Genomic DNA, 26,481 nt, shown 5'->3' on the forward strand with positions numbered 1-26,481 from the left:
AGGCTGACCTGTCTCTGGCTAAGATTACTTCCTTACTGCATAGTATTCTCACCAAAATTTAAACAACAGTTACTTCTAGGTGGTGGAATTCCACATAATGTTACTTTTGTTTTTTGGACTGTTCAGAATTGTTTCCATTTTTTTCAAAGTAGGTATAGAATTCTAAAAAAAAAAACAAACCGACTGACCTGGGCGTAGTGGAATGTCAGCATACGGGAGGCTGAGACAGGAAGATAACAAGTTCAAGGACAGCCTGGGCTACATAGCCAGACCCTGTCTCAATCTTGCCCCAGAAATCATAAGACTAAACAAACTTAAAAAGAGATTAAAGTGAAAACGAAATCCCTTAATCAGGCAGGTGGGCAAGAGGGAAGCAATAAAAGAAATTATAAGGAAAGGCTGTAGGAACACATCATCCACTGATTCCGAGACACCCTGTAAAGCAAATGGCAATCAGTAATCTAGGTGAAAGGCTGGCACTATAGCTCAGCAGTAGAGCCCTTGCCTGGCACACACAAGGCCCTGGGTGTAATCCTCAGCACTGGGGGAAAACCCTCAAAAATCTAGGGGAAACATTTGTAGAAACATCGCAAATGGTAAACGCCACTAATATAATATTGCAAACATAAAACAGCAAGGAAAACTGACCGATCTTGTAGTGGATGGTGAAGAGCTGAGTGAGAGGATAGTGTAGCGACTTTAATGTACATGCTGGCTGTGGGGGTGCAGGCCTCTAATCCCAGCACTCAGGAGGCTGAGGCAGGAGCGTAGCCATGAGTTTCAAGGCCAGCCTGGGCTACACAGTGAGACCCTGGCTCAAAAAACAGAAAAACCCAACTCTAATGTACAAAGCTGTTTTCTTGGTTTTGCTGTTGTTCTGCAGCTGAGATGCTCCCTTGGGTAAAGGAAGGGTACATATGACTCTGACCTATTTGTGTGACTTTCTATGCATCTGTAATTATTTCAAGATAAAAAAAAAATAAATAAAAAAAAAAGGCATAGGGCCTGAACAGCTCAGAAAAGAGACGCACAGCTAATGGACAAATTTTTTTGCTTTTGTGGTACTGGGGATCAAACTCGGGACCTTGCACTTTTGAGGCAGGCAGCAGCACCGCTGAGCTAAATTCCTGGCCCAGGCAGATTTTTTTAATTATTAATTTTCATTGACAAATTATGCAAATTGAAGTGAGATACCACCTTTTTCTGTGGCAAGTTTTATTCATTCCATCTGCAATCCAGAGGAGTCAGGGCGACTTGGGTTTACTCTCCTGGGAAATAGGCTCTGTGGGGTGTGGGTGTGTGTGCTTGTGGGTACATGTGCGCACTGGGGATTAAAGCCAGGGACTCGTGCTTGCTAAGTACCTGTACCGCTGAGCTACACCCCTACTGCAAACAAACATTAAAATATCTCTAAGTGGTGCCTGGTCCTGTGAGTCCAGTTCTGGCCAGAATGTGATTTCTGAAAACTTAGGCCCCAGGCCCATGGTGACTGGTGCTTGCTATGTGCCGGGCATGTATGGGCAGCTTCTGTGCCTTAACCAGGAATGGAACCACTTCGCTTTCTTCATGTACTTAGGGGTGGTATAAGCCTGGCAGTGTCTGTCTCCAGGTAGAGGATAAAGCCACAGGTCACTGCAGGTTGAAGTCAGGGTGAAGGAGAGGTCACCATTACAGATAGGCAGACTTTGCCTGGTTTCCACTCTGTGGGTTGCCCTAATTTTTTTTTTTCTTTCTTTCTTTCTTTTTTTTTTGACACAGGGTCTCACTGTGTAGTTCAGGCTGGCCTTGAATTCACTATGTAGCCCAGGCTGGCCTCGAACTCATGGTAAGCCACAGCCTCCTCCTGATTGCTGGATTTACAAGCATGGGCCACCACACCTGGCCACCCTACTTTTTACATAAAAGGCACAAACATAAATCCTCACCAATACCCGTGCACGTTGGCACCTCGCACGTTGGCACCTCGCACGTTGGCTCCCATTCCTCCTGCACAAGGTAGTGCAGGCCTGGAACGAGGAGCTTGGAGCCCGAGTCCCTGCCTCACCTCTGCGCAGGACTCCACCATAAAGAAAATAGAGCTGCCAGACGGGCCCGGAGCAGGGCCCAAAGCCTCCCGGGCCCCTCTTCAGGAGGCGCCTTTGCCCACTCATGCGGCCAGAGGTGCCAGGGCAATTCCTACACCCACCTCACCTCCTGCCCTGTCGCTCTGTGCCTGCTCCCCACGGCCTGGCACCTCAGTGTGCCTTTGTCCTGCGGCAGCCTGTTAGCTTTGGCTCTCGAAGTGGTGGGACCAGGCCCAGGTCCCAGGACAAGGCAACAGAGGCCACACTTTTGAGGAGAAAGTCAGAGTTCTGGAGAAGATGAGATTCCCTCTCTCCCTTGTTCCAGACAGCGCCTAATAACTGTTATCCCCACCTAGGTTTCATACACTGCGTGACTCATTCACAGGTTTGTATCTGTTTCTGCGCTTGATTGCCTTCCCCAGTAACTGGAAGCCTTATGAGACCTTAGACTGGGCCTGGTCTTTAATCCCTGTTTATTTTGAGAAAAAAAAAACCCTGTTATATTTAAATGGTAAGCACTGAAAACTCTTTCGCACCAGACCCTTTTAATTCTTTCTTTTGTTTTTGTTTTTTTGAAACAGTCTTGCTATGTAGCTCAGGCTGGTCTTGAACCTGTGGCAATTCTCTTGCCACAGCCTCCTGAGTGCTGGGATTGCAGGTGTGTGCCACTGCACCCAGTTCGGGCCCTTTAATTCTCCAGTTCACTTTTCCAAAGGGAATCACATACCAGTCGCCATTACCTGTTCTTGCATATCATTCCTAAGATTGACAAGGGCCAGGGATGTAGCTCAGGTCCTGAGTTCGATCCCTGGTGAGGCGGGGTGGGAACCTGAACAACTTTTGGCCAGGGATTTAGCTCAGTGGTGCCGTCGCCTGCCTCACAAGTGCAAGGTCCTGAGTTCTATCCCCGGTACCAAAAACACAGATTGAGTCTCTCCTCCTCCCTCTCCCCTTCTTCTGTGTCTTTGTGTACATCTCCCTGTCAGACAAGTTAATGGGGCTGGGGTGTAGCTCAGTGGTAGGTCTTATGCTTAGCATATAGAGGCCTGGGTTCCTTCCGCAGCACTGTCAATCAGTCTCTCTGTCTATCTGTCTATATGTCATCTAACAAATGCAAGCCATACTGTGTGTTCATGTCTTACTGTTTTGCTTTTCATGGATCAGTGCCCCTTACAGATCTTGCCATGTATCAGCACATATAAATGTGGGTTTTGAGTGCCCCCGTCATGTTAGTTCCCCTTGTGAATGTACCACAGTGCTTTAACTGATCCCCTCTGACGAACATCTAGCTTGCCTTCAGCCTTCTGCTGCCAAGTGCTGTGTGCCATTCAGTGTCTGTGCCCATGTGCAGTGGGTGTGGAATCCCTTCCTATAAGTGGGTCCACAGGGTTGCAAGGGTGTTTGACATGCTAGATAGTTGCCGGCTGCCCTCCAACAAGTTTCTGTATTGCACATCTCTGTCCCCACTGCCAGCTCAATGATGAAACCTCTCTTCGCTGCCAGAGTTCTGAACTGGTTGGGAAATAAAACAAAGTCGGCTGGTGGCAGCACTGTTCCCAATAGCCCAGAGGTGGAAATGACCCACATGTCTTCTGCAGATGAAAGATAAACTGTGAGGGCTAGGGATTTAGCTCAGTGGTTCCGCCACCTGCCTTGAAAGCGCAAGGTCCCGAGTTCGATCTCTGGTACCAAAGGTGGGGGGGAAGAAAGATAAACTGTGGTCTCTCCATAGGATGGAATAGGATTGAGCCACAGAGAGGACTGGAGATCTGAAACTGTTGCAGTGTGAGTGAACCTTGAAAATAAACTCATAAGCCAGACCCAAAGGGCCATACTGTGTGAGTCCAGCCATGTGGAATGTCCAGGAGACACGAGTCCCTAGAGATGGAAGCAGGGGCTGGGGAGAGGAGGCTGGGTTCCCCTTTTGGGAAGCATCAGAAGGGTGGAGAAACATCCAACAAACGTGGTTGGGTGAACAAATGGATGGACCCTGAGGCTTGTAACCCGGCCCAATCCTTTTACCTGGTTCCTTTTGGAGAGAATTTCAACTGGGACCACCAGTCAGAAAAAAAGGCTTGTTGCTGCTGCCGCTTCCTGCCTGCCCTGCCATGGACTGTTTCTTCTCTGCCATACCTCCAGCCTTGGAGCCAGCTGACTGTAGACTGAAACCTCTGCAAACTATGAGCCAAATAAACCTTTCCTCTCTTAACTTGTGGGTGTCAGGTATTTTGCTCAGCAATGAAAAAATAACTAAGTCAGGGGATGTAGCTCAGTGGCACTGCACCTGCCTGGCAAGCACAAGCTCCTGAGTTCGATCCCTGATCCCTGGTATCAGAAAAGAAAAAAAGTAACTTAAGTCAGCCTCCTAGTGTGTTTAGTGGACAGGGAGGCTTAAGGAAACCCTATGAAAGGGTCCCTGTGATGCCTACACAGAAACGTCTCCTCTTAAAGATAGAAACAAAGTCTGTGTAATAGGGAGGGCTCGAGGGGTGAAGGGAGGGCAGAGGAATGGAGAAAAAATAAGAACCAAGATACATTATGTAAAGGTATAAATTCCCAATAATGAATGTCGTTGTATTGTATACCTAAAATGTACCAATAAACTTAATGAAAAAAAAGTCTCCTCTTCCTTTCTCAAGATAGACACTGACTGCATGGTAGCAACTTGAAGGCCTAGGAGCACAGTACGAAAGAGAGAGAGAGGCAGTCCCAGCCTTTCCTACACTGTGTGTCAGGGCCATGGAACTGCTAAGGCAGTGGCCCCTTGTGACCAGGAGTGGCTTTTGCTTTTGCTTTTGCTTTTGCTCTTGGTTTGGGTCCTACTTTTTTGTCCGTTGGACGCCACCTGTTGGCCATGGGGATGTTACACAAACTGGGGCGACCCTTCCATGTCCTGGAATCCTGAGTAAATTCTTGCCGCAGTTTAACTGTGTTTGACATAGACATGGAGAAGGGAAGAATTTCCACACGGGGGGAGGAGAGAGCTGGGAACTCCCAAACTAAGCCCTGCCCAGTTTGATTTCTAGCCCCTAGGTTGAGTTTGTCCTCCTCTCGCCCATTGTGCCTCATCAGGCTCGGACGTGGCCATTGTGGCCTCGGCCGCCTTTTCCTGAGTACACAGCAGCAGTAAAGCTGGGTGTGTGTTGGCCCCGTGGTTAGTTCTCCGTGGACCGTGGCAGGCAGGGCGCTGGTGACCATGTCACCCCAGCAAGTCAGTCTGTCACAGCCCTGCCTGCATGGGCCCCTGCAGCCACCCTGCTGGCCCATACCGGGTCAGAGTCTATCTGCCGAGCCCTCTGGCTGCTTGGGATCCCAGCTGCAGTGTGAGGAGCGGGTGTTAACAACAGGAAAAGGGCTTCAGTTGGGGTTTTGGTTTCTTCTGAAGGAAGTAAAGGACCAGATTGGTTTGGTTCTGTCTTTTTCCTCTGCCCTTTCCTCTCCTTTCCTCCCTTCCTCTTACTCTTTTTATTTTTTATTTTTGAAACAGTTGCATAGGCTGGGCTCAAACTTGCAGTCCTCTTGCCTCAGCCTCCCAGTGTGCTGAGGTTACTGGTAGGGGGTACCACACCTGACTCTAGTTTTGGTTTTTTTTGCTTCTGAGAACCACCTGCCTCACTGGGCATCCGGTTGCCGGCGGACCTTGCACAGGAGAGGAAGGAGGCCTTGCTTTGTCCGTGGCAGGAGCTCATGGCCTCTGGTGTTCTCTGTCTGGTTCCTGGGAGTTTCCCTGCCCTGACCAGGTCCCGCTCAAGCCCCCTAGGCCAGGCTGCTCCTGGGCTTCCCCCACCCCAGCTGCAGCTCAAATGTCACTTCCTGCAGAAGCCCTGTGAGAGTGCTCTGATGGGTCGAGGTGACCCGGCAGGCTCCCCCAGCCTCTGCCTGCGCCCTTCCCCACACAGTAGGTGCTTCTTCCTGCTGAAGAGTCACCAAGAAGCAGTAAGCAGCCCGTGGCGCCCCGGACTTCTGCTTGTGGCAGGGTGGCCTTTGCCATACCTGTCTGGTCTGTGACCAGGGAGGCCACAAGTGTGCACAGGAGGGCCTGCCAAATGGCAGTGTGGCAAGCTTGAGCTGCAGGCCCTCTCAGGCCAGGAGGGGTTGTCAAAAAGCACACTTTCATGAATACCTTAGATCTTAGCAGTGAAATGGTTATTAATATCTTTTTATATTTTGCTTTAGGTTTGCCAGGCTGTGCGCACATGCCTGTGTAAGTCTTTATGCATTGCACACATACTCTCATGCAGTCCTTATTAAGATGCCCTGGATGAGGTAGTGCTGTGACTTTACCCAGGCAGCAGTGGTACCTGGCAGCTGGGTGCCGCCAGAGGTGCCCTGTGGGGTGCCACGTGCGGGGAGGGCCTCTGATCCCGCAGTTGCAGCTACGGGGAGAGGTGGGGGCCGCCCTGTCATGAGCAGGCCAGATGCGCTTTGGCAGAAGCCAGCGATAAGGCAGGCAGGAGTGTGAGTCCTTGGGCCTTCTGAGTGTGGGCAGAGGCTCCTGCAGTCTGCGTGTCCCCCGCCTGCTGAGAGTGCCTTGTGATGTTTCCCATGGTGGTGGTGGTGATGGGATCACAGCTGTTTGGATGACATATTCTGAAGCCTGGCCTCCTTGCTGCCTCGGGTCAGGAGAACAGGTTTTGCCAAATGCTTTCCAACCAAGGTTCAGATCTTCTTGCTGTTTCCGCTTGGAGACTGCGGTGGCTGTGACCGTGACGGGTCTCTGCCTGCCACACGGCCTCCCCAGTGGGCTTGGAGAAGAGGCAGGGCTATGCCCTGCCATCGGTTGAATCCACTGATTCCCCTTTGATGTGGACTAAAGATGGTGCTGTGCATGGCGGAGCACACCTGTGATCTCAGCACTCTGAGAGGCTGAGGCAGGAGGATCGTAAGTTCAACCTTAGCCTGGGCAACTTGGCAAGACTCTGTATCAAAACAAAAAATTTAAAACGGCTGGGGTATAGAAAGCTTAGTGCAAAGGTCTTGAGTTCAATTCCTGGTAGTGCAAAAATAAAACAGCGAACAAAAACCCAGTGCCTTGTCCATTTCCAACCATTGGAAAAAGGGACCCCCAGCCAGCTGTTCAGGGCTGGCTCCCAGCACAGCACATGGAAAACAACCTTCCAAGAAGGCAGTGCCACCGAGGAGCTCCCCTTCCTGCTGTCATCCTGGCCTGCCAGAGTGCGAAATGTCTTTGGGAAGAATTAGCGAGCGAGCCCCTCCATGGCAGGAGACCCAAGGGGCTCCCCGAGTGCTGCAGCACAGGCTCACTGTGCACAGGGCTCCCAAGTGCTGTCCCAGAAGCCAGCTGGAGCGAGGGGACCCGGAGAGAAGCCTGGGCGGTCCAGGAGGAGATAGCGGGAGGCAGCTTGGAGAGTGAGGAGAGTCGGGCTCGGAGGAGGAGGGCCCACTAGGGCCTGTTGAGCCTGGCTTGTCAGTGCTGTGCCCCCCAGTACTGTGCCGGGGACGGAATCCAAGACGCTTACCACTGAGCTACACCCCCAGCCCTTTCTGGTTTTTATTTTGAGACAGGATCACACTGAACTGCCCAGGTTAGCCTGGAACTTCTGATCCTCCTGCCTCAGCCTCCCAAATAGCTGGGATCGTGGGTATAGGCCCCCACGCCTGACCATGCCTTGTAAGTTCAAGCACTTGCAGGCCAGGCTCCCAGGGGCACAGCCTCTGGGGCCTTGGGCTTTCCAGCTGCTGCGCCAGGGCCACTCTGAGCAGCTGCAGAGCATTAGCTTTGCAGATGGCTTGAGACAGCAGCCTCCTTCTCATCTGGTGGACAGCAGATTTCTTTTGAATATTTAATTATGGAAAATTTAAAAGCTAGGCGGGAGTAACCAGGAGGCCAGGACCCGAGTGAGGCAACACGTTGGCAGCATGTGCATCCCCACCATGGCTGATCTTGCCCCATGCTCTGAGGAAACCCTGAGTGACTGACGTGTGCATCTGCGCAGCCTAGGCTGTGGCTGGTGAGGGTCGGTCAGAGTTCTAACTCCGCTTCGTTTTCTGGGGTGGGGTGGGGGCCGCTGAGTCTCATCTCTGCCTTCCCTTCCAGTGGGAAGTTGGTGTCACCCAAGTGGAAGAACTTCAAGGGCCTGAAGCTGCAGTGGAGGGACAAGATCCGGCTCAACAACGCCATCTGGCGGGCGTGGTACATGCAGTGTAAGTGCTGCTGCGGGCTGGGGGGGCTGTGAGGAAAGGGTGTGGACGGTCCGGCAGGGCTCTCTCCGGGGCAGTGATGACACCTTCTCTCTGCCCAGACTTGGAGAAGCGCCAGAACCCTGTGTGCCACTTTGTCACCCCGCTAGATGGCTCTGTGGAAGTAGACGAGCACCGCCGGCCCGAGGTACTTGGCACAGGATCTTGGGTGGTTGTGAAGGGCAAACTCCCCTCGGCCCCGGGTGAGCGTGAGGGCTGCGCTGAGCAGCCAGCTGTGTGACCTGGAGAGGGATGAGGCAGCAGGGTCTCCTCCTCTCAGGCCGGCTCCGTCAGCTGAGCCTTGTCCTCTCCTTCCTTTTGTTCTGGGCTTGGGGATCAAACCTGGGGCCTGGTGCGTGCTCGGCAAGCCTGTCCCGAGCGACACCCCATGCCCTCTGCTTTCCCTTGAAATCGATCTGCCTTCCGGAGTCTTCAGGGTCATCATGCCCCTTGTAAGGCAGATGGATGTGACAGTGTTTTTTCTAGACAGCGTTTCACTGTGTGGCGCAGGTTGGCCTTGAACTCACAGCTGCCGTCCTGCTTCAGCCTCCTGAGGTGGGATCACAGGCATGCGCCACCACGCCTGACTTCAGGATGTACTTAACAACTGAAGAGACCTCAAGATCTTTAGATACTGAGAGGAAGAAGGTTGAAGAAGGAGTAAAATTTTTAAAAGCCAGCTGCTAGCCTGCTCTGGTGTTGTACACCTCTAACCCTAGCACTCTGGGAAGCTGGGGCAAGAGGCTCACAAGCTCAAACCCAGCCTGCTCAACTGAGGTAGAACCTGTCTTAAAATAAAGATTTTAAAAAAGAAAAAGGGTCTGGGGATATAGTTCCATGCAAGAGCCCTGGGTTTAGTCTCCAGTACCCCCAAATCAGACAAAAACAGTTGTACAGCACTACTTTTAGTATATTTATATTCTTCTAGGAATGTGTACCTCAGACCTTATGTGCATAGAAAATGTCTCGGAAGATAGAAATCTTACTAGTGGATCCTTTTGGAGGGTATGAGATCTGAGCGGGACATCAGAAGAGGGGGGAGACTGCACTTTATACTCTGCTGCACTGTTTTAAATTTATCTTACCATATCTTAACTGTTATAATAGAAAGGGTGAAACAAAGATAATCTAATAAAACAGTTTTGCAGCTCTTGGATATAACTAGCATTTGATGGTGTCTTACTTTTCTCTCATTGCTAAGACAAAATACCCGACACCCAAAGTTAAAGGGGAAAAAGTTTATTTGGCTTACAGTTCATAAAGGTTTCAGTCCATAATCACCTGGCTCCAAGGCAGGGTGGCAGAGGGGCAGCAGTTCATGGCAGTGGAAGACAGCAAAGGCAATGAAGTGGGGGCCCTCAACAGCATCCCCCTGCCCCTTTATCCCATCCAGACTACTGGGATTAGGGTGGTGCCAAAGCAGTCACTCAAGAATAGTGGTTCAGTAATCACAGACCCTAACCCCAGCATCGCACACTGTAGATTCAGCCACCTCTGAAAAAGAAAGCTTCATCTCATCCGTATGAGGCTTTGGGGGTTCATCTACACACAAGCCATAACGGACAGTATCAGGGAACATAATTCTGTTAGATGTGGTGGTAATATTGTAATTTATTTTTGCTTTTTGTTTTTGCAGTGCTAGGACTCAAACCTAGAGTTACATCCCAGCCCAGATAAACACTGCTTTGTGTGTGTGTGTGTGTGTGTGTGTGGTACCGGGGATCCTGGTTTTTAGAAAACTAATCCTTGGGCCGGGGATTTAGCTCAGTGACACTGTGCCTCCCTCACAAGCGCAAGGTCCTGAGTTCAATCCCCAGTACCAAAAAAAAAAAAAAAAAAAGAGGAACTAAAAGTGAGCTGAGACATTAGGTCCGAAGGTGAGACAAGCTGTCAGGCGGGGTGGATTCTGCTTGATTCAATGCTCACCCTTCGGGAGCATGGCAGAGGTGGTGTCCCTGGGCATGTGGGCCACCATCGTGTCTGTAGCACTCCTCGTCCTGGGACCTCCCTGTCCTGAGCTCCCTGCTCATCTTGGGCCCCAGTGCAGAGCCTCAGGACCCAGACGCACACGCACACTTGCATGCATGCCGCCCTGGATGTCCCAAGTCTTGAACTCACGTTGCATTTTTTTAGGCCGAGGGCCAGCTGTAGCCCAAAAGAGATGAGACGTGTTTTGTGAGAACAGGGTGTAGCTGTGTGTGGGTTTCCTGAGGCTACTTCAAGTGTCCACTGCTGCCTCCATGTTCCCGGGCTGAGCTTGCTACTGGCCCAGGTCACCTCCCTTCAGTCTGGTCTCTCTGTCACAGGCCATCACCACTGAGGGGAAGTACTGGAAGAGCCGCATTGAGATTGTGATCAGGGAGTACCACAAGTGGAGAACCTACTTCAAGAAAAGGGTATCTGTTGGCCAGGGCTCCCAAACTGGAGCTCAGGAAGCCCCTGAAGGGGAGGGTGGCGACTGGGATCAGAGCACTGTTCCTGCAGCCAAGGCTTAGTTTCCCCGCTCCAAACAGACCTGCCTCCTCCCCAGACCTCTCCTCTGCCCGCAGCCTGTGGAGGGCAGCAAGCAGGCTTCCTCTCCTACCTGCCCCCAGAGTCACGAGGCCTGGGGGTTGGAGGGGAGCTGGGGCCTCACCGCTCGCAGGCACTCAGTGACCACCTCATCCTGCCTTTTGTCCCCAGCTCCAGCAGCACAAGGATGAGGACCTCTCCAGTCTGGCTCAGGTGAGTGTGCCTGCGGCCCTGTCTGGCTGAGGAGCAGCAGTGGCTTGGGTAGTGAAACAGGGACGGGACACTGTTTCTCTCCCTCTCCCCACCGATCTTGAGTGGCTGAGGAAGCAGTGGCACCCTGCTGGTGGCCTGGAGGGGTCGCTCTACAGGTGTCTCCACCCACTGGCCTCATTGTGGCAGAGCAGCCCTGTAACAATTGGGGCTTCCCAGTTCCACTGCTGCCTTCTGATGCTTCCTCCCTCTGGTGGCAGGACGATGACATGCTTTACTGGCACAAACATGGGGATGGCTGGAAGACCCCAGTCCCCATGGAGGAAGACCCACTGCTGGACACAGACATGCTCATGTCAGAGTTCAGTGACACCCTGTTCTCCACCCTTTCTTCACATCAGCCAGTGGCCTGGCCCAACCCTCGAGAAATAGGTAACTGACTGAGTCCAGGCAGCTGCTGCTTCTCTGCCTGGTGTGCTCCAGGCAGGGGTTTCTTTCGGAGCTGCAGCCTGTCACTTGCCTAGGCCAGGAAGAGAGGAGATGGGTCGGATCCCTGAGGGGCCCCTGCTTTGAGTGGATGGAGACTCCAGATCCAGCTCCTCCCTGGGTATCACCGAGGAACCACTGAGGGGTCTGGGCAGACCAGGTTCAAACTTCTGCTGCAATCTGTCACCTTAGTGCCCGGGCCTAGGCAGCAGGCCCATGGGACTCTGAGAAAACTGGAAGCACTCATGGCCGTGACCTCACTCGGTGGCTTCCAGGCCTCAGTCAGCCCCTCAGGGAGGAGCCCACAGGTTAAAAGTCAGAGCAGGAGAGGAAGTGGAGTGTCGGGCTCTCCACTAAACCCTTCCTGGCCTCCTGGGGTAACCATTCCCTGCTGCCCAGCCAGGCGCACACCTGTAGTCCCAGCCTTTCTGGATGCCTAGGCAGAAGAGTCACTTGAGCCTAGGAGTTCTGGGCCAGCCTGGGCAGCAAAACCAGATCCCATCCCAAGCAAGCAAACAAACATAAAAGCTACAGGCTCCTGGCTGCCTTCAGGCTGAGTAGGATGGCCATGAACCCCAAGAAACTCCAGCCCTCGACCTGGAGCAGGACTGTTGAGAGGGCGACTGTGCCTCTCTTCCTCTGGCTCTTGCAGCACATCTAGGAAATGCAGACATGATCCAGCCGGGGCTGATTCCTCTGCAGCCCAACCTGGACTTCATGGACACCTTCGAGCCTTTCCAGGGTGAGAACCTGACAGAGGGAGCCCAGCCTGGAGCAGACCGGTACTTCCCTTTGAGAGAGAGAGACCAGTTAGGATGAGTGGGAGGAGGAAATTTTTCAAAACAAAACTTTTTTTGTAGTAATTTGAAGATCTGGGAAACTTTCCTGGGACAGTATTCTCTCTCTCTTGAAGGAAGCTGGCATTCTCAGATCATGCTTGCCGGCGGGGAGCTGTTCCCCCTCTAAGCAGCAGGGGGCGCTGGTGGCACAGCCACCTCCCCAGTCTCCTGCAGTTGCTTCTGGTCCTTGTGCTCCTGCCACTGTCACAGCCTCAGAAACTCATAGCCTGGGAGGATTTCAGAGCCACACGTGTGGCTTCCATCTGACACCTCTCTCTATAGAGAAGGGGGGTGCCCTGTGGCCAGGGCATCCCTCAGGGAGAGTGGGGTTCAGTTTCCCGTTTGTTCGAACCCTAATTCCAGGAGGTGGGGAGCATGTGGCGCTGAGCGGACCCTGTGTTCTTTTTCAGACCTCTTCTCGGCCAGCCGCTCCATCTTTGGCTCCATGCTGCCCGCACCTGTCTCAACACCGGCGCCAGATCCCAGCAGCTCACCTGCCCAGGTAGAGGCAGGGTGGGGGCGGGCTGTCATCCTGTCATCAGGCTGGCGGAATCACCGTGCAGTCACAGGCAGTTTGCTGGACACTGCTGGGTGTGGTGCTGAGCACACACGCGAAGTGTGGAAAACGAGACCGCGCTCTTCTAGGGCACCTGTAAATCCCATGGGGGGAGGTGCCACATGACCACGTTTGGCCAGAGACCGTATCAGCCAGGCAGAGGCAACCGCACCAGTCCCTAATGCAATCGAGTTCTGCACACCCTTTCACTTCCCACCTAGCAGCCAGGAGAAGCTGGCACAGGTGCCAGGGCCGCAGAGCGGATGAGGCCCAGTTCTTGGAGCCTGAGATCCGCACCCTGAGCCCTGGAGCTCTTCCTGCTGACCAAGAAGCTGATACCTGAGACTGCCCTGGGGAACCCAAGCAGCTGTGGCCCCGGCGCCTGTCTGTGACAGGAGGCTGGGGGCTGGGGACCCCTGCGACTGGGAACCAGACTCCCCGGGGGGCCGTCCAGCCGCGTGGAGGCCAGGCCGTGTCGGCACTGAGTGGCCGTCCTGCTCTGCCAAGTCAGATCCACTTCCCCAGCTCAGGGTGATCCCCCCGCCCGGCCCCTCGGCCGGCCCTTCCTGGGCTCCGCGGCGTGGGACAGTGAGCAGCCTGATGCCAGCTCTGGCCCTCATTGCCCCTCTTTCTCAGGAGAGCGTCCTGCCAGCCACCTCGCTGCCCGCCGTGGGCCTCCCCGACGGCCTCGTGGCCCCCTCTGCAGGCCCCTCGCTCCACCCCACAGAGGGCCAGGGCTGCGAGCGTGCCTCCCGGGCCGGGGACCCCTTCCTGCAGCCCTCGGACTTCGGCCCCTCGCAGCCGCCGCTGGGCGTCCCGCAGCCCTTCCTGCCCGTCTTCCCCACGCCCTTGCTCGCCCCCAGCCCACCCTCCTTGCCCTCAGTGCCTCCGCCTGCCCCTGCCCTGACGCCCCCAGCGCCCCCGGCCTTCCCTCACCCACAGAGGTTTCCGGGGCCCAGCAAGCCTCCGCCTGTCATCACGCACGCGGCCTCCCCCACCCTCACCCGCGCCACCACCGCCACCACCTTCAGCCAGAGCCAGGGCCTTGCGCTCACAGCCCACCCCTCCACCTGCGCCCTCGCCCTGTCCCCTGTGCCCCAGCCACCGGCTGTCGGGCCTCCCCAGGCTCGTTTAACTTTCGTACACCCCAAGCCTGTGTCCTCGGCTGGAGGGAGGCCCAAACAGCCCCTCAAAATAGTGCCTGCCCCCAAGCCCGAGCCCATGTCCTTGCTGCTGAAGAGTGCACGCCTGGCCCCAGGTGAGTCCAGGGTCCTCCTGCCAGTCCAGGGCCCCGGGGAGCTCCGTTCCGTCCCAGAGCCACTCCGACCATGCTCTCCCTCTTAAATGAGGCAGAACATCGTGGAGCATCCACGTGGGATTTGTTCTGTTTCTGTTTTGTGCCTTAAAAAGTCACAACCCACAGTTGGAACACATGATCCTGGGTATGCTCTCTGGAGTCCATAATGTGCCTCCTTCAAGAAGCACAGAGCAAGTTTTCATGCCGTGGTGGCTCTTTCGCCTTGTCCCTCTCGGGGTGGAGCAGGATGCCCACTGGCTTCAGCCAGGCCCCCGTGGGCTCAGCCCCGATTCCCCTTCTCTCCTTGCCCCGTAGCCACCTTCCCAGGCCAGCCACCAGCAGTGATCATGACATCCAGCCCTCTCAAGAGAGAAGGGATGCTGGCCTCCACGGTGTCCCAGCCTGGCATGGTCCTCGCACCTGCTGCCATCCCCAGGGTGAGGAGCCCAGGGGACCTGAGCTGTCCCTTTCTCCCCAGATCGGCACGCGCTTGGGGGCCTCCCCCGGCGTGGGACTGGTCTGCCCTGCCTTGCGTCAGCAGTTGGATAATCTCTTTCCCCTGGCACCTCAGGCTCCTGCAGTCGCCGAATTCCACAGTGGCATCCTGGTGACAGACCTCAGCCGCAGCACGAGTGGCCAGCCAGCCCCCGTGTCCCGGCTCTTCTCTCCAGGCACGGTGCAAGATTCACTGGTGAAGGTGGAGCAGGCCCCACTTCGAGGGGGCAGCCCCCAGGTCCCTGCTGCAGGGCCCAGTGAGTGTCACTGCAGTCAGGTGGGGTAGGACATCAGCCAGGGCTCCCCACCGTGGGCTGGGCCTGTAGGACCCACGGTCAGCAGATGGCATAGCCTGGGGACATCCCCAGTGGACGGCAAGATGAGCTGCAGCAGCGCCAGTGGGCAGGAGGCAGCCACGCATCATGGGGAGCTGATGCTTGGGTGGTCTGTTTTTGTTGTTGTTTTTTGAGATAGGGTCTGGCCATGTAGTCTAGGCTGGCCTCGAACTCATGGCAATTCTCCTGCTTCAGCTTCCCAAGTGCTGGGATCACAGGTGTGCGCTGCCACACCTGGCTCTAGGGAAGCCACTCTTAACCTGTCACTCATAGAGGCCCAGCGTGGAGCCACAGCTCTCGTAAGAAAGGGGACTGGAGAGTCCTTTTGGGCAGTTTCTGGAAACAGCCTGGACCTGCCATAGCCATGGAGCTGGCGGCCTTGTCTCAGCATTTCCAGCGTGTAGCAAACTGGCCCAGGGCTGCAGCGATGGCCGGTCAGGTGATTGCCACCCCTAGGCTGGACCAGCATGGCGGGTGGTGGGCAGAGCACAGCCCTCCTCCTCGGGAAGACCCAGCACGGAAGGGGCCCTGCCAAGAGGGCTGTCCATGTCCCTCCGCTGGGACAGATGCCAGCTCCAAGGGTCGAGTTGGGCCCTCTTAGTGATCCAGGGAGCGTCTGTGTGGCCTGGCTGGGTCTCAGTGCGGTGGGTTGAAAGCTGACAGAGCCTGGGGAGAGGGGATGAGCTTGAGACCTTGCTACAGGAAGGAGACACCAGTGACCAGAACGGGCCCTGAGGAGATCACAGGGTGGCTCTGTCATGGCCTGTGTGGGTCAGAGGGTCAGATTGGGGGTCAGACAGTGTAAAAGAACATAAATGTAGATCCGAAAGAGAAGCAGGTGCCACTGTGCCCGGTGCAGGGGTGGGGACTGGTGACTCCAGAGCCCTCCAGAGCCCTGGTGCCTCCAGGTGGCATCTCAGGGCCGGGTGAGCGGTGCCACCTCCTCTCTGACCTGGGGCGGCAGAGTCCAGCTGCTACCTCTGCCACATGAGTGATTGCTCTGTCACAGGCGCCACACCCCTCTGGGATGTGGGCATGGCTTTCTCCGGCTTGGGCGCTGGGGCGGCATCAGAGGTTAGAAATGGGCTTCCGATGCCTCGCCCTGTGGGGTTCCCCTCTGTGCGGGCTGCTGTGCTTGGGGCTGGGCAGCCTCCCGTCTTGCCTGTCACTTGTCTGTCACAGACCCTCCTCTTCTCAGGCCGCGATGCCCCGGGCTCAGGCCAGGCCTCTCCATGTGGATCAGAGCAAAGCCCCAGCCCTCAGTCTCCCCAGAACAACTGCTCAGGGAAATCTGCAAACCCCAAAAGCGTGGCTGCACTTAAGGTATGACGGGTCTCTCCCAGGCCAGATTTCCTCAGCGGGACCAGGGTGGGAACCTCTGGGACTGCTGTGTTGTCTGGAAGGGAGAGCAGAGTCCGCCAGTGTCGCCCAGGGTGGGGCGGCAGCAGCCGCACGGAGATCAGATGGGCCCTGCCCGCCTGTCTCAGCAGGCTGTGTGGGTGGTGAGGGTCTGCCCACACCGAGGCCTCAGTATGGCAACTGCAGCCTGGGGTCCGAGAAGAGAGGTGGAGGCTGGTGAAACGTGGGGTGGACAGCCCTCCCCAGCCTGCTGCTCCCCTCCCGTGTCCCCCATTCATTAGGGCCTTTAGCTTTTTATTCTAAACTTTGTGGTGCTGGGGCTGGAGTCCAGGCCTCACACATGCCAGCAAGTGCTCTGGCACTGAGCTGTGTATTCTTGAACCAGGGTCTCTGAGTTGTTCAGGCTGGTCTCAAATTTGGAATCCTCCATAGTGCCAGGGATTTAGCTCAGTGGTTCTGCCACCTGCCTCGAAAGCACAAGGTCCTGAGTTCAATCCCTGGTACCAAAAAAAAAAAATTGGAATCCTTCTGCCACTGCAGCTGGGGCCACTGCACCTGGCTTCCTTTTAGCTTTTCATTGTCCTCTCCTCCTCCCTTCTTCTCTGGCCCCACCTGCCTGTACCCCAGGGCCAGTCTGGCTGCATCTGCTTGGCATCAGGCTGGGTGGTGAGGAGAGAGGCTCAGGGCCCAAGGCCTGGCCTTCGTCTCAGTGACCGATCAGTTCCCCAACAGAACCAGCAGCTGAAGCACATCTCGGCCGAGCAGAAGCGGCGCTTCAACATCAAGATGGGCTTTAACACCCTCAACAGTCTGATCTCCAATAACTCCAAGCCGGTGAGCTGCCTGCACACAGCGGAGTGGGGGTGACAGGATGGCGCTCCCCGGTGCCCCTGCTGAGCTGCCTGTCCCCACAGAGCAGCCACGCCATCACACTGCAGAAGACCGTGGAATACATCACCAAGCTGCAGCAGGAGCGGAGCCAGATGCAGGAGGAGGCCCGGCGGCTGCGAGAGGAGATCGAGGAGCTCAATGCCACCATCCTGTGAGGCCTGGCTCGGTGACAGCCTGTGTGCCCTTGTCCCAGAGGCAGCGGGACCCTCCGTGCCATGGTCCCTCCTTCCCCACAGCCTCTCTGCCCTTGCCTGGCTGTGCCTTTGTGAACAGCCAGCCCTGCCATCTGGCACCCTGGCTGCGGCTCTGCTCTTGGCTGCCCCGAACCTACCTCTGACTCCCCATGTTGTATTATATATATATATATATATATATATATATATATTTTTTTTTTTTTTTTTTTTTTTTTTTTTTTTGGTACCGGGGATCGAACTCGGAACCTTGTGCTTGCAAGGAAGGGGCAGAACCACTGAGCTAAATCCCCGGCCCAATATGTATATATAATTTTTTTTGTTGTTTTTTGTTTTGTCCCCATGTTGTTTTAGCTCCTGCCAGCAGCTGCTCCCCGCCACAGGGGTCTCTGTCGCCCCACGCCAGGTCGACCACATGAGAGACATGTTTGATGAATACGTGAAAAGCCGGACCCTGCAGAATTGGAAGTTCTGGATTGTATCTTTCCGTTTTCTTTGCCCTTCCCTCCCACAGGCAGTGGCCAGGAACAAGCCCGGGCATGCAGCGCCTGCAGAAAGACACTCTTCACATGGTCATCCCAGTCCCATCAGGGCAGACAGGGCCAACCTCTGTGGGCTGGGGCTGTGGTTGGCAGCTGTTTCCACAGGAGCTTCTGGGGCACTCTGCAGGAGGAATGAGGGAGGCCGAGTGGCAGGCAGTGCCGTGGCAGAGCTAGCAGCATGGGAAGGAGGGCCACAGCCCGGCCGCTGGTCTTGTCCCCACTGCATGGGAGCGTGACCCTGCCTCTGTGACAGGCAGAAAACAAGGTGCACAGAACTGCAGGGCCGTTTCCTCCGATGCCTCCACGGGCCGCCTGGCCTACGGTGTTGTGACAGAGCGTGCCCACCCGGTACCAGGCCATTTCAGCCTTCCAGAGGCAGCTCCCGCCTTAGCACTGTCCACCCAGCCTCCACCCTGCGTGAGTAGTCCATTCACGTGGCAGGTTGGCCACAGCAGGCACGTGCTGGTACAGCCACAGTGTGACAGCACAGTGCCCTGGGCCTGTGTCCCACCTGCCCACAGAGGACCAGGTGGTGCATTCCTCATGCCTGGGCTACACAAGGACTGTGGACAGCGAAGTCCAGAGAAGCCCACGGTGTGCCAGCACTGACCTCCTGAGGTGGCTGAGCCCACAGGGCCTTGGGGACCAAGGGCACAGCTGCAGCAACAGGGAAGAAAGATGCCACATCCACAGAGCTTTTCCTTTGGCCTGCGTGTGGCCAATGTTACATAAACACCTGTGTGCACGCCATTCACAGACGTGTTCCAGACCCCGGGCCCTGGGGTCCTGGCTGGCACTCAGTGGCCGGTCATCGTTGGAGCAGAGCGTCTGATCACACAGAGGACTCGCTTGCTTCGGGGGAGGCCCTACCCACCCTTCCCTGTAGGCCTAGGCCCAGGAAGTCAGCAGGCGCCCCTCTTCCCTCAGTGTGCACCCCGCCCTCTGCTCCCTCTTCCTTAACTCAGCCCCGCAGTTCAGCATCATCATCAAGCCGCTGTTTCAGTCCTTCAAGCGCATGGTATCCACCAGCAGCCTGGAGGAGCTGCACCGCACGGCGCTGTCCTGGCTGGACCAGCACTGCTCCCTGCCCGTCCTCAGGCCGAGTGAGTCAGGAGGGGACCTTGGGGGAATCCAGGCCCACTGCGCACAGCCCGGCTGAGCATGCAGGAGGCTCCAAGCCAGCAGGCCACCGTGGGGTGGGTGCAGGGCTCTGGGCCCCGCTTCCAGGGCTGTTGAATGGGGGGCATGAACCCTGTGGCTGCAGGGGTGGGTTAGACCTCTGGGTGTGGCAGCTCCTCAAGCCTGGTGAGAGACCGGCCTCGGCCGGGGCCCTCCCTGCACCATGGGGGCCGCACACCGCTGACCATTCTCTGTCTTGCAGTGGTGCTGAGCACCCTCCGGCAGCTGAGCACCACCACCTCCATCCTGACGGACCCGTCCCAGCTGCCAGAGCAGGCGTCTGAGGCTGTCACCAGGATTGGCCCTCGACTGGGGGAGTCCTAGCCGTGTGGCTGGCACATGGCCTCGAGAGGCCCAAGAGTGCTCCCTGCCCTCCTGACGCCCAGCCTCAGGTCTCCTCAGCTTCCGGGCCACGAGCCGACAGGATCCGCACTCAGGTCTGAAGCAGGCCGGGGCCTGCCTGCAGCAATAACCCACCTCGGGGACTTTGCTGTGGCCTCATGCAGCGACCTCAGCCACCACCCTCCCATCCTGGAGGGAAGTGCGGCCCTGCTCTCCTGTCCTGCTGCTGGCTTGTCCGGCCAGGCCAGGGAGGGAGCAGATGGGACAGAGAAACAGCCTGCCCCTGCAAGCGGGACATCCGGGTCCCTCTCAGCCCCGTTGTGAGACTTACAGACTTGTCCGTGTCACACCCTCATCTCCCTGTGCCCTCCTGGCAGCCTGCACACGCGCTGGCTCTGGCTGCCGAAGCCCAGGTGGAGGCATCTGTCATCCTCCCACCCACAGCAGCTCGACCCTGGGGACCTGACTCCCGGCCTGGCCCCACCTGAGCCGTGGGGGAAGTGCCTTCCTGTCACAGGGCCAGCACGCGTGCCCTGGGGTGGGCAGGTGAGCACTCCACGCTGCCGCCAGCCCGGGCTCCTTCCCAGCTGGGCTCACCGCTGTGCTGAGCCCACCTGGCGCTGCCGTGGTCTCCTCGTGTCCCCTCCCAGCCCAGGCCCTGCCCCGTCAGCCTTCGCCACCGCCACACTGCAGCCCTGGGAAGGACAGCACACCGGGACAGGCTCGCCTCGCTCCTGCCTCCGGAGGTTCACACTGATGTCACACTCCATGTGGCCATCTCGTCTGTTTCATTCAGCCGGGAGCCCCAGACCGGGCCAGTTCTCAGATCAAAGAAGGCACCATGCTGACAGGCAGGACCCGGGGAGTTCCCAGGTTGGACAGTGAAGCCTGCGCTCAGATGGATCAGTGACCCAAGGCAGGGTGGCCCATGTGTCCGTCCTGCAGGGGACAGAAGCAGCAGGAGGGACCCACGTGCTCTGGCCACTTCCACCAGTAGCAGCAGGTGGCAGGTGCACACTCGGCATTCAGGGAGCCCAGCCCGGGCACCTCCTCCATCCTGCTGTGACGTTCCCAGCAGCCAGCCGCTCCTTCCGTTTATGTCCTCTCTGCCTCTCTGCACCTCTTCCTGGTGTCCAGTGTCCCAAGAGAGTCATGTGAAGAGGGGGCCTGGCTGCCCCGACACTCCGATCTACTCAGAGGCCCCACTGGTTCCTGGAGGCCGCAGCAGTGAGGCCTGGATGGGCTTCCGGCTCCACTGTACCCCACTGATGGAGGACAGGAAGGGCTGGGCGGGTCTCCAGGCCACTGGCAGAGCCACCAAGAGTCCACCATGGCCCTGGTCTGCGCTTCTGCCAGACGCAGGAGCAGCTTAGTGGCACCCCTCAGCCACCCCTGAAAATGTGTTTACAGGCTGAGGGGTGAGCGTGAGGGTGTGGGCCTTGGGAGTCCCATTGGGAAGTGGTGGTAGAGTTCACCCCTCACCCCAAAGACAGACGTGAAGTCTCCTTCAGAAGGTCAAGGCCACTGTGGTCAGAAGCCCAGTAGCGTCAGAAGGAAAAGAAGAAAAACCAAATGTTGCTGAGGCCCCGGTGGAGGGCCTGAGCCCAGGCTTCCCCTGCCTGTGCCTGTGCCTTGTGACACGCTGACGGTGCCGTAGCCGCCAGCCAGGGCTCTCCTGCTCAATAGCTTTCTCCCTGGCTCATGGGAGTGACTTCTTTCTAAACTCCATGGGATATAAAATCGGCCTGTTGATTCTTTGGCCTACCTCTCCCTTTTGCTGAGTTAATGTTCGTGGTTCTGTGTTCCTCAGATACGTATGCCTGTTAGGGTGTGTGAGACTGGCCCCATGTGCGTGTGTGTGTGAACGCGTGTGTCTCCTGGCAGGCTGACCTAGGCATGAGTTTGTGTGTTCGAGATAGAGGTCGATTCATTTCTCTTGGTGCTCGCGATTGCTGTGGTGGTGGGAGCCGTGCTGTCTCCCCACTCACCTTCGTTTCCTGCCTGGCTTGACCTCTGTCCTGGGCCAGCGTTGGGGGACAGCTGTCCCTGTGCCATTGACCTCCTGTGGGCGCTGACCCACAGCGTGCTCCGGGGTCCGTTTACACTCGTTTGCCCGCTCCCATGCCTGAAATGAGCGCCGCCTCTCAGGTGGCAAGAACAGGGCCTGAGAAGAGCAGAGCCGCCCGCAGAGCTCTCGGAGAGCAGATCAGAGTTTCTGTGAAATCTGGGGGCCACCAGTGCCGGAGCTCTTTCACGATGAGTGGGCGGCGGGGTGGGGCGGGCTGCGGCCCAGGGCCTTCCTGAGGGGTGGCAGCAGCCCGGGGTCCCCTGAGGAGGCCACCGCAGCCCTGTGGTTTTTCAAGCAGCGCAGCCTCAGGTGTCAGTGCTGACGGCACCCTGGGTGCTGGGCTGGGGACAGTGGGGCCCTCACCCTGCCTGCATCCCCTGCACCCCCTAGGCTCTGTGCTGACAGCTTTGTGCTTCGGTCAGGAGAGGCGTCCGCCTGGTCTCAGGACGCAGCACTGGACCTGCCTTGGCCGCAGACTCCGCAGGCTCAGCCCCCTTCGCTGCTCTGATGTGGGCAGACTTGGGTGTCCTCTCCCCACTACGTCCCCTTCTTTCGGGGTATCTGTGCCTCAGCCAAGGCCTCCCCTCCTTCCCAGTGCCTTTCCCGGGACAGTGGTGCCCCGGAGCCCTGGCAGAGCTCACGCTGCATAAAGCATTTGCTGGTGGCCTTGCCGGGGCGCACTGGTGTGGGCAGCGGCTCGGACGCGGTGCCCTGAGGGTTGCGGCTTTGGCTTTGACCCCCTGCTGCCTTGCAGAATTTCACAGGATGCTCAGCACATGCTGGCGAGTGTGAGGGGAGCAGGGACATCAAGGCCGCCGTGGGCAGCTTGGACACGCAGCGGTGGCTCTGACGCTGGCCCTCGTAGTAGGCACTATGGTCACGGCCTCCGCAGGTGCACAGCAGATGGCAGATGCCAGGGACGCAGGAGAGGCCTCAGGACACAGGAGAGGCCTCGGGACACAGGAGAGGCCTCAGGACACAGCCCCGTCTCCCTGTTCCCTCCAGGGCCGGGTGTGCCGCACCTCCATGCTTGTCTGTCTCAGGAAACCGGCATTGGAGAAAGAAAAGGGAACTTTTCACATTGAATGTTGACTCACTCGTATGTATGCACAGGCCCAAGCCTGTGTGTGTTCATGGAGTTTTATTTTTATAAAGTTCTTTGCCACTTACTCAGCAGAATCCACCACCATCTCTCTGTCAGCCTGGGTCCGCCGGCCAGGGAAAGCGGACTTGGCTGGTTCATGCCGCCACCGCCGCCAGGCGTGTTCCCCTCGGGGGCAGCTTTGTGGACATGGCTGGTTTTCCTGTTGTGAGCCTTGGTGGCTGGGGCTCCTTTGGTGACACCTAGGGGGTCTTCAGTGACCCGAGGCCCCCCGGCATGCATCACCCAGCGTGGCTCCCTCACACTGCTGTCGGGAAGCGGGTTGGCACCAGCTGCACTCAACACTACAATGCATTTTCCAAACTATGTTTGCATCCAAGACAATAAAAATCTTATTTTTTGGAAAAGCCTGTGCTGTGTGGCCTTAGTGCTGCCCATCGAGCTGTGTGGGAGGCGGGGAAGGGACGGCGTCAGAGCCCAGTGACCCTGCCCTGGCTCAGCCCCGAGCCAGAAGGACAGGGTCCCAAGCACCTCCCTCCCCAGGGCCGTGGCTCTGCCATGAACCTGCGTGTCCAGGTGCTCGGTGCCCCGTCTCCTGGCTGATACGGACCCAAACTGGGACACTACAAAGTGCCCTGCAGGGCGATTCCTTCATGCAGACACTGAGAAGGGCTCTGGCATCCGTGTGCATCCGAAGCTTTCCTGGCTTCCAACACGGTCCTCCTGTCCCCCACGTCTTCCCACCTGGCTCCGGGCGGCCGCTGCGAGGAGCCCACCCTCGTCGAACCCCTGGCCAAGCCCCTGGGATGGCCGCTCCCAGGGAAGAAGCCGAAGTGACAGATCCAGGGCGCAGAAGTGGCCGCTGCCGGGCAGACCCTGGTCCTCGGTTCCTCTGGCACAGCTCAGGCTCCTCTTGCGGAGGAAGCAGCCAAGTTGTCTGAGGTAACAAGCTCCATGGGTCAGAAGATGAAAAGGTCTTTTTTTTTTTCTTTTGGTACAAGGGATCGAACTCAGGACCTTTTGTTTTGTTTTCTGAGGGTCTCACTGTGTAGGCCAGACTGGGCTCAAACTTGCAGTGATCCTCCTGCCTCAGCCTCCCTAGTACTGGGAGTACTAAAAAGGTAGCTAAAAAGGCCATTTTTATCTCGCAAGTGGCCACCGTTCCACTGCCCAGCTGCATCTGGGGAACTGTCCCTAACGTCCCGCCTCGCCTCCCGCATTCGCCCCCTCCCCCAGTGCCAAGTCCTGTGGAGTTTACCTTCCCAGCTTGTTCCCCTGCATGCACCCACGTCCAATTGCACCATTTCGGTCCCTTCTGCCCTGCTCGGGGAGCCCAGTGCAGGTCGCTCCCTGCTCGGTCCTCCCCTGTCCTGCCTGCCCGGCCTCTGCTAGCCTGTCCAGCCTCGTCTTTTTTCGGACAGGATCTCACTCCATAGTACAGGGTAGCCCGGCCTGGCCTTGAACTCAGGCGATCCTCCTGCTTCAGCCTCCCAAGTGCTGAGGTCACAGGTGTGTGCCACCACGCCTGGCTCTCCAGCCTCATTTTTGCTTTTTGGTTCTTTGAATGCACCCTGTCTTGTTTAGTTTGTTGCTTTTTTTTTAACCCTAAGGTTTTCTCAAGGCCCATTCATTGCTTCTGCTAAGCCCGGTCCCTGTCTTGCTTCTGTCAGGTCACCCCTTAAAGGTAAGAGTAATCGGAACATCCCTGGTCCCCCAGCACTGGCAGCACTGAGTGCCCTGTGTCTCTCAGGACCCCTTCCTGTTTGGGGGTTTGGTTCATCTCCCCACCAGCCTCGGAGCCCAGCGGGACAGGAATCGGAGTCCATTGGCTGTTGGACCTGGCACAGAATTTGCACAGAGCAGGCGCCTGAGCACTGTGGACCGGGCCTCAGCCTGGGTTTCGAACCACCTCAGCCACCCTGTCCACCCTCAGGGTGCAGGAGAGCGAGTGGGAGTGAGCAGGTGCAGATGCTGACTAAAGGACTCCTACAGTCACACAGGTAAATTCAGACTTCCACGAGAGTCATTTGGGTCATGGATATAAGAATAATCTCTACGCGCCCTGGGCATGGTGACACATGCCTGTAACCCCCTGTAATCCCAATGCTGGGAAGCTGAGGAGCGAGGATCTCATGTTTGACTCCAGCCTGGGCAATTTGGCAACTTAGTGAGACACTGTCTCAAAATGTAAAAGGTCTGGGGATGTAGCTCAGTGGGAAGGCCCTGGGTTCATACACACAGTGACATGTGCCCATGCTCGCGGGCACGCACACAGGCACGCACACACATACAAAAGAAAAGTTTCCAAATGGCATTCAAAAGCATTTCATTTTGATATGGACTTAGATCTAGAGACCACAGTTTTGCTTCTTACTTTTGGTAGCTGTCTTGTGGGTCTGGGTTTGAATTTAGGTTGGTAAAGAACAGGGTGCTCACACTTGTCCTCGATTTTTACCTTACCCTGAGTTAATAAACATGCTTTTTATCATTTTAGTTCAGCGTCTGTAGTACACAGACTGTCACACCCATCCCCTGTCAGCACTAACTCAGCGACAAGTGCGTTTTTTTGTTGTGTTTTATTTTGGTGTTTTGAGACAGGGTCCCACTCTGTAGCCCAGGCTGGCCTCAGATACACAATCCTGTCTCAGCCCCCCAAGTGCTGGACTACGGGCATAGGCCATCACTCCCAGATTTTAGTCCCTTTTATTGTCTGGACCCATTTCTGACTGTTTGCTAGTGTAGATAGCCTGTGACAAACATCTGGTGCAGGAGTCTTTTTATTATTGTTGTTTTTTTGAGACAGGGTCTCATTATGTGATCCGGCATGGCTGTGAAGTCACTATGTAGCCAAGCTGGTCTCCAATTTACAGTGATCCTCCTGACTCAGCCTCCCGAGTCCTGGGATGACAGGCATGCGCCACCACACCCAGTGACCAATGGGTTTTCTGTGCACCTCACCTGCATCTCCATTATTTCAAAGCAAACCCCAGTGCAGTGTGGGTTTCGCCTGCTCACACGGTTTCAGGGCTGCATAGCTGCCCGCAGCTTGGTCACTTCGAAGCCCCCAGGGGCCTTGTGGGCAACTACAGACTCACAGGCAGGGAGCAGAGCGGGCCTGGCACAGTGACTGATCAGATTTTCTGTTTAGCTGAATCATTAGGTAGAACACCCAGGAGTTTAGGAGGGGAAAGCAGTGTGAGATAAGAGCACTTTCATGCCTGGGCCTAATCGCGTCATCTCCTCATCTTGCTGACTGATTGTAGCTCCTGGAGAAGAGGCTGGCTGGGGTCTGCTCCGTGACATCTTGCAGTGGGGTGAGGGCTGAGCCGTCCTCCAGCCCCAATTCCAGCCTGTTCTGGCCCCAGGTCCCCAAGGCCACCCAGCAGTGGAGTGGAGCTGGGCACTGTGGGACCCCGGGGAGCCGGGCGGGGAATCTCAGGAGAGCACAGTGGGCCAGGGAAGGGGGGACCTCGCCCCAAAACCCCTGGGGAAGAGAGTGCAGAGGAGAGGACTTTCTCCAATTCCCACACCTCCGCGGCTTAGGTTTTCCTACCATCTCTGCCCTCCCTGGCTGTGGGGTTTCCCTCCAGTCATTGCTTTTTTTCTTTTTTTTGGTATCAGGGATCGAACTCCGGTCCTCGGGCTCGCGAGGCAGGCAGAGGCAGGCACCGGAACCACTGAGCTAAACCCCCGGCCCCCTCCAGTCATTTCTTCCACCTCTGCTCACTTCTCCTGTTCCACTGACTCAGTCCTCAGTTTCCTCCTCAGATCTCCCCTGCACCAGCCTTGCTCTGACTGTTGCTGTCCCCTGCCA

At 56.6% G+C, this 26,481-nt stretch overlaps 1 protein-coding gene across 3 annotated transcripts in view; it reads left to right on the forward strand.

The window, feature by feature from the left end:
* Mlxip (MLX interacting protein) overlaps positions 1–23,074 on the forward strand; it is a 48,223-nt gene extending 25,149 nt beyond the window's left edge. The window contains exons 2-17 of one of the 3 annotated variants that reach the window (XM_004843881.3): positions 8,122–8,228; positions 8,327–8,412; positions 10,571–10,660; positions 10,947–10,988; positions 11,246–11,417; positions 12,124–12,213; positions 12,721–12,812; positions 13,503–14,124; positions 14,479–14,600; positions 14,735–14,915; positions 16,192–16,316; positions 17,085–17,186; positions 17,267–17,394; positions 17,789–17,912; positions 18,950–19,079; positions 19,358–23,074. In XM_004843881.3, coding sequence (XP_004843938.2) covers positions 8,122–8,228; positions 8,327–8,412; positions 10,571–10,660; positions 10,947–10,988; positions 11,246–11,417; positions 12,124–12,213; positions 12,721–12,812; positions 13,503–14,124; positions 14,479–14,600; positions 14,735–14,915; positions 16,192–16,316; positions 17,085–17,186; positions 17,267–17,394; positions 17,789–17,912; positions 18,950–19,079; positions 19,358–19,479 — 2,335 coding nt within the window. In that variant the 3' untranslated portion in view covers positions 19,480–23,074. Of the gene's footprint in view, positions 1–8,121; positions 8,229–8,326; positions 8,413–10,570; positions 10,661–10,946; positions 10,989–11,245; positions 11,418–12,123; positions 12,214–12,720; positions 12,813–13,502; positions 14,125–14,478; positions 14,601–14,734; positions 14,916–16,191; positions 16,317–17,084; positions 17,187–17,266; positions 17,606–17,788; positions 17,913–18,949; positions 19,080–19,357 lie in introns of those variants that run through there. The other 2 variants (XM_087198506.1, XM_004843882.3) reach the window with 2 other exon arrangements.
* Positions 23,075–26,481: the final 3,407 nt, after the last annotated feature.

This window comes from Heterocephalus glaber, unplaced genomic scaffold, assembly GCF_053883595.1.
Source record: "Heterocephalus glaber isolate CG9 unplaced genomic scaffold, H.glaber_assembly_v1.0 deba00001687, whole genome shotgun sequence".
Taxonomy (NCBI): domain Eukaryota; kingdom Metazoa; phylum Chordata; class Mammalia; order Rodentia; family Bathyergidae; genus Heterocephalus; species Heterocephalus glaber.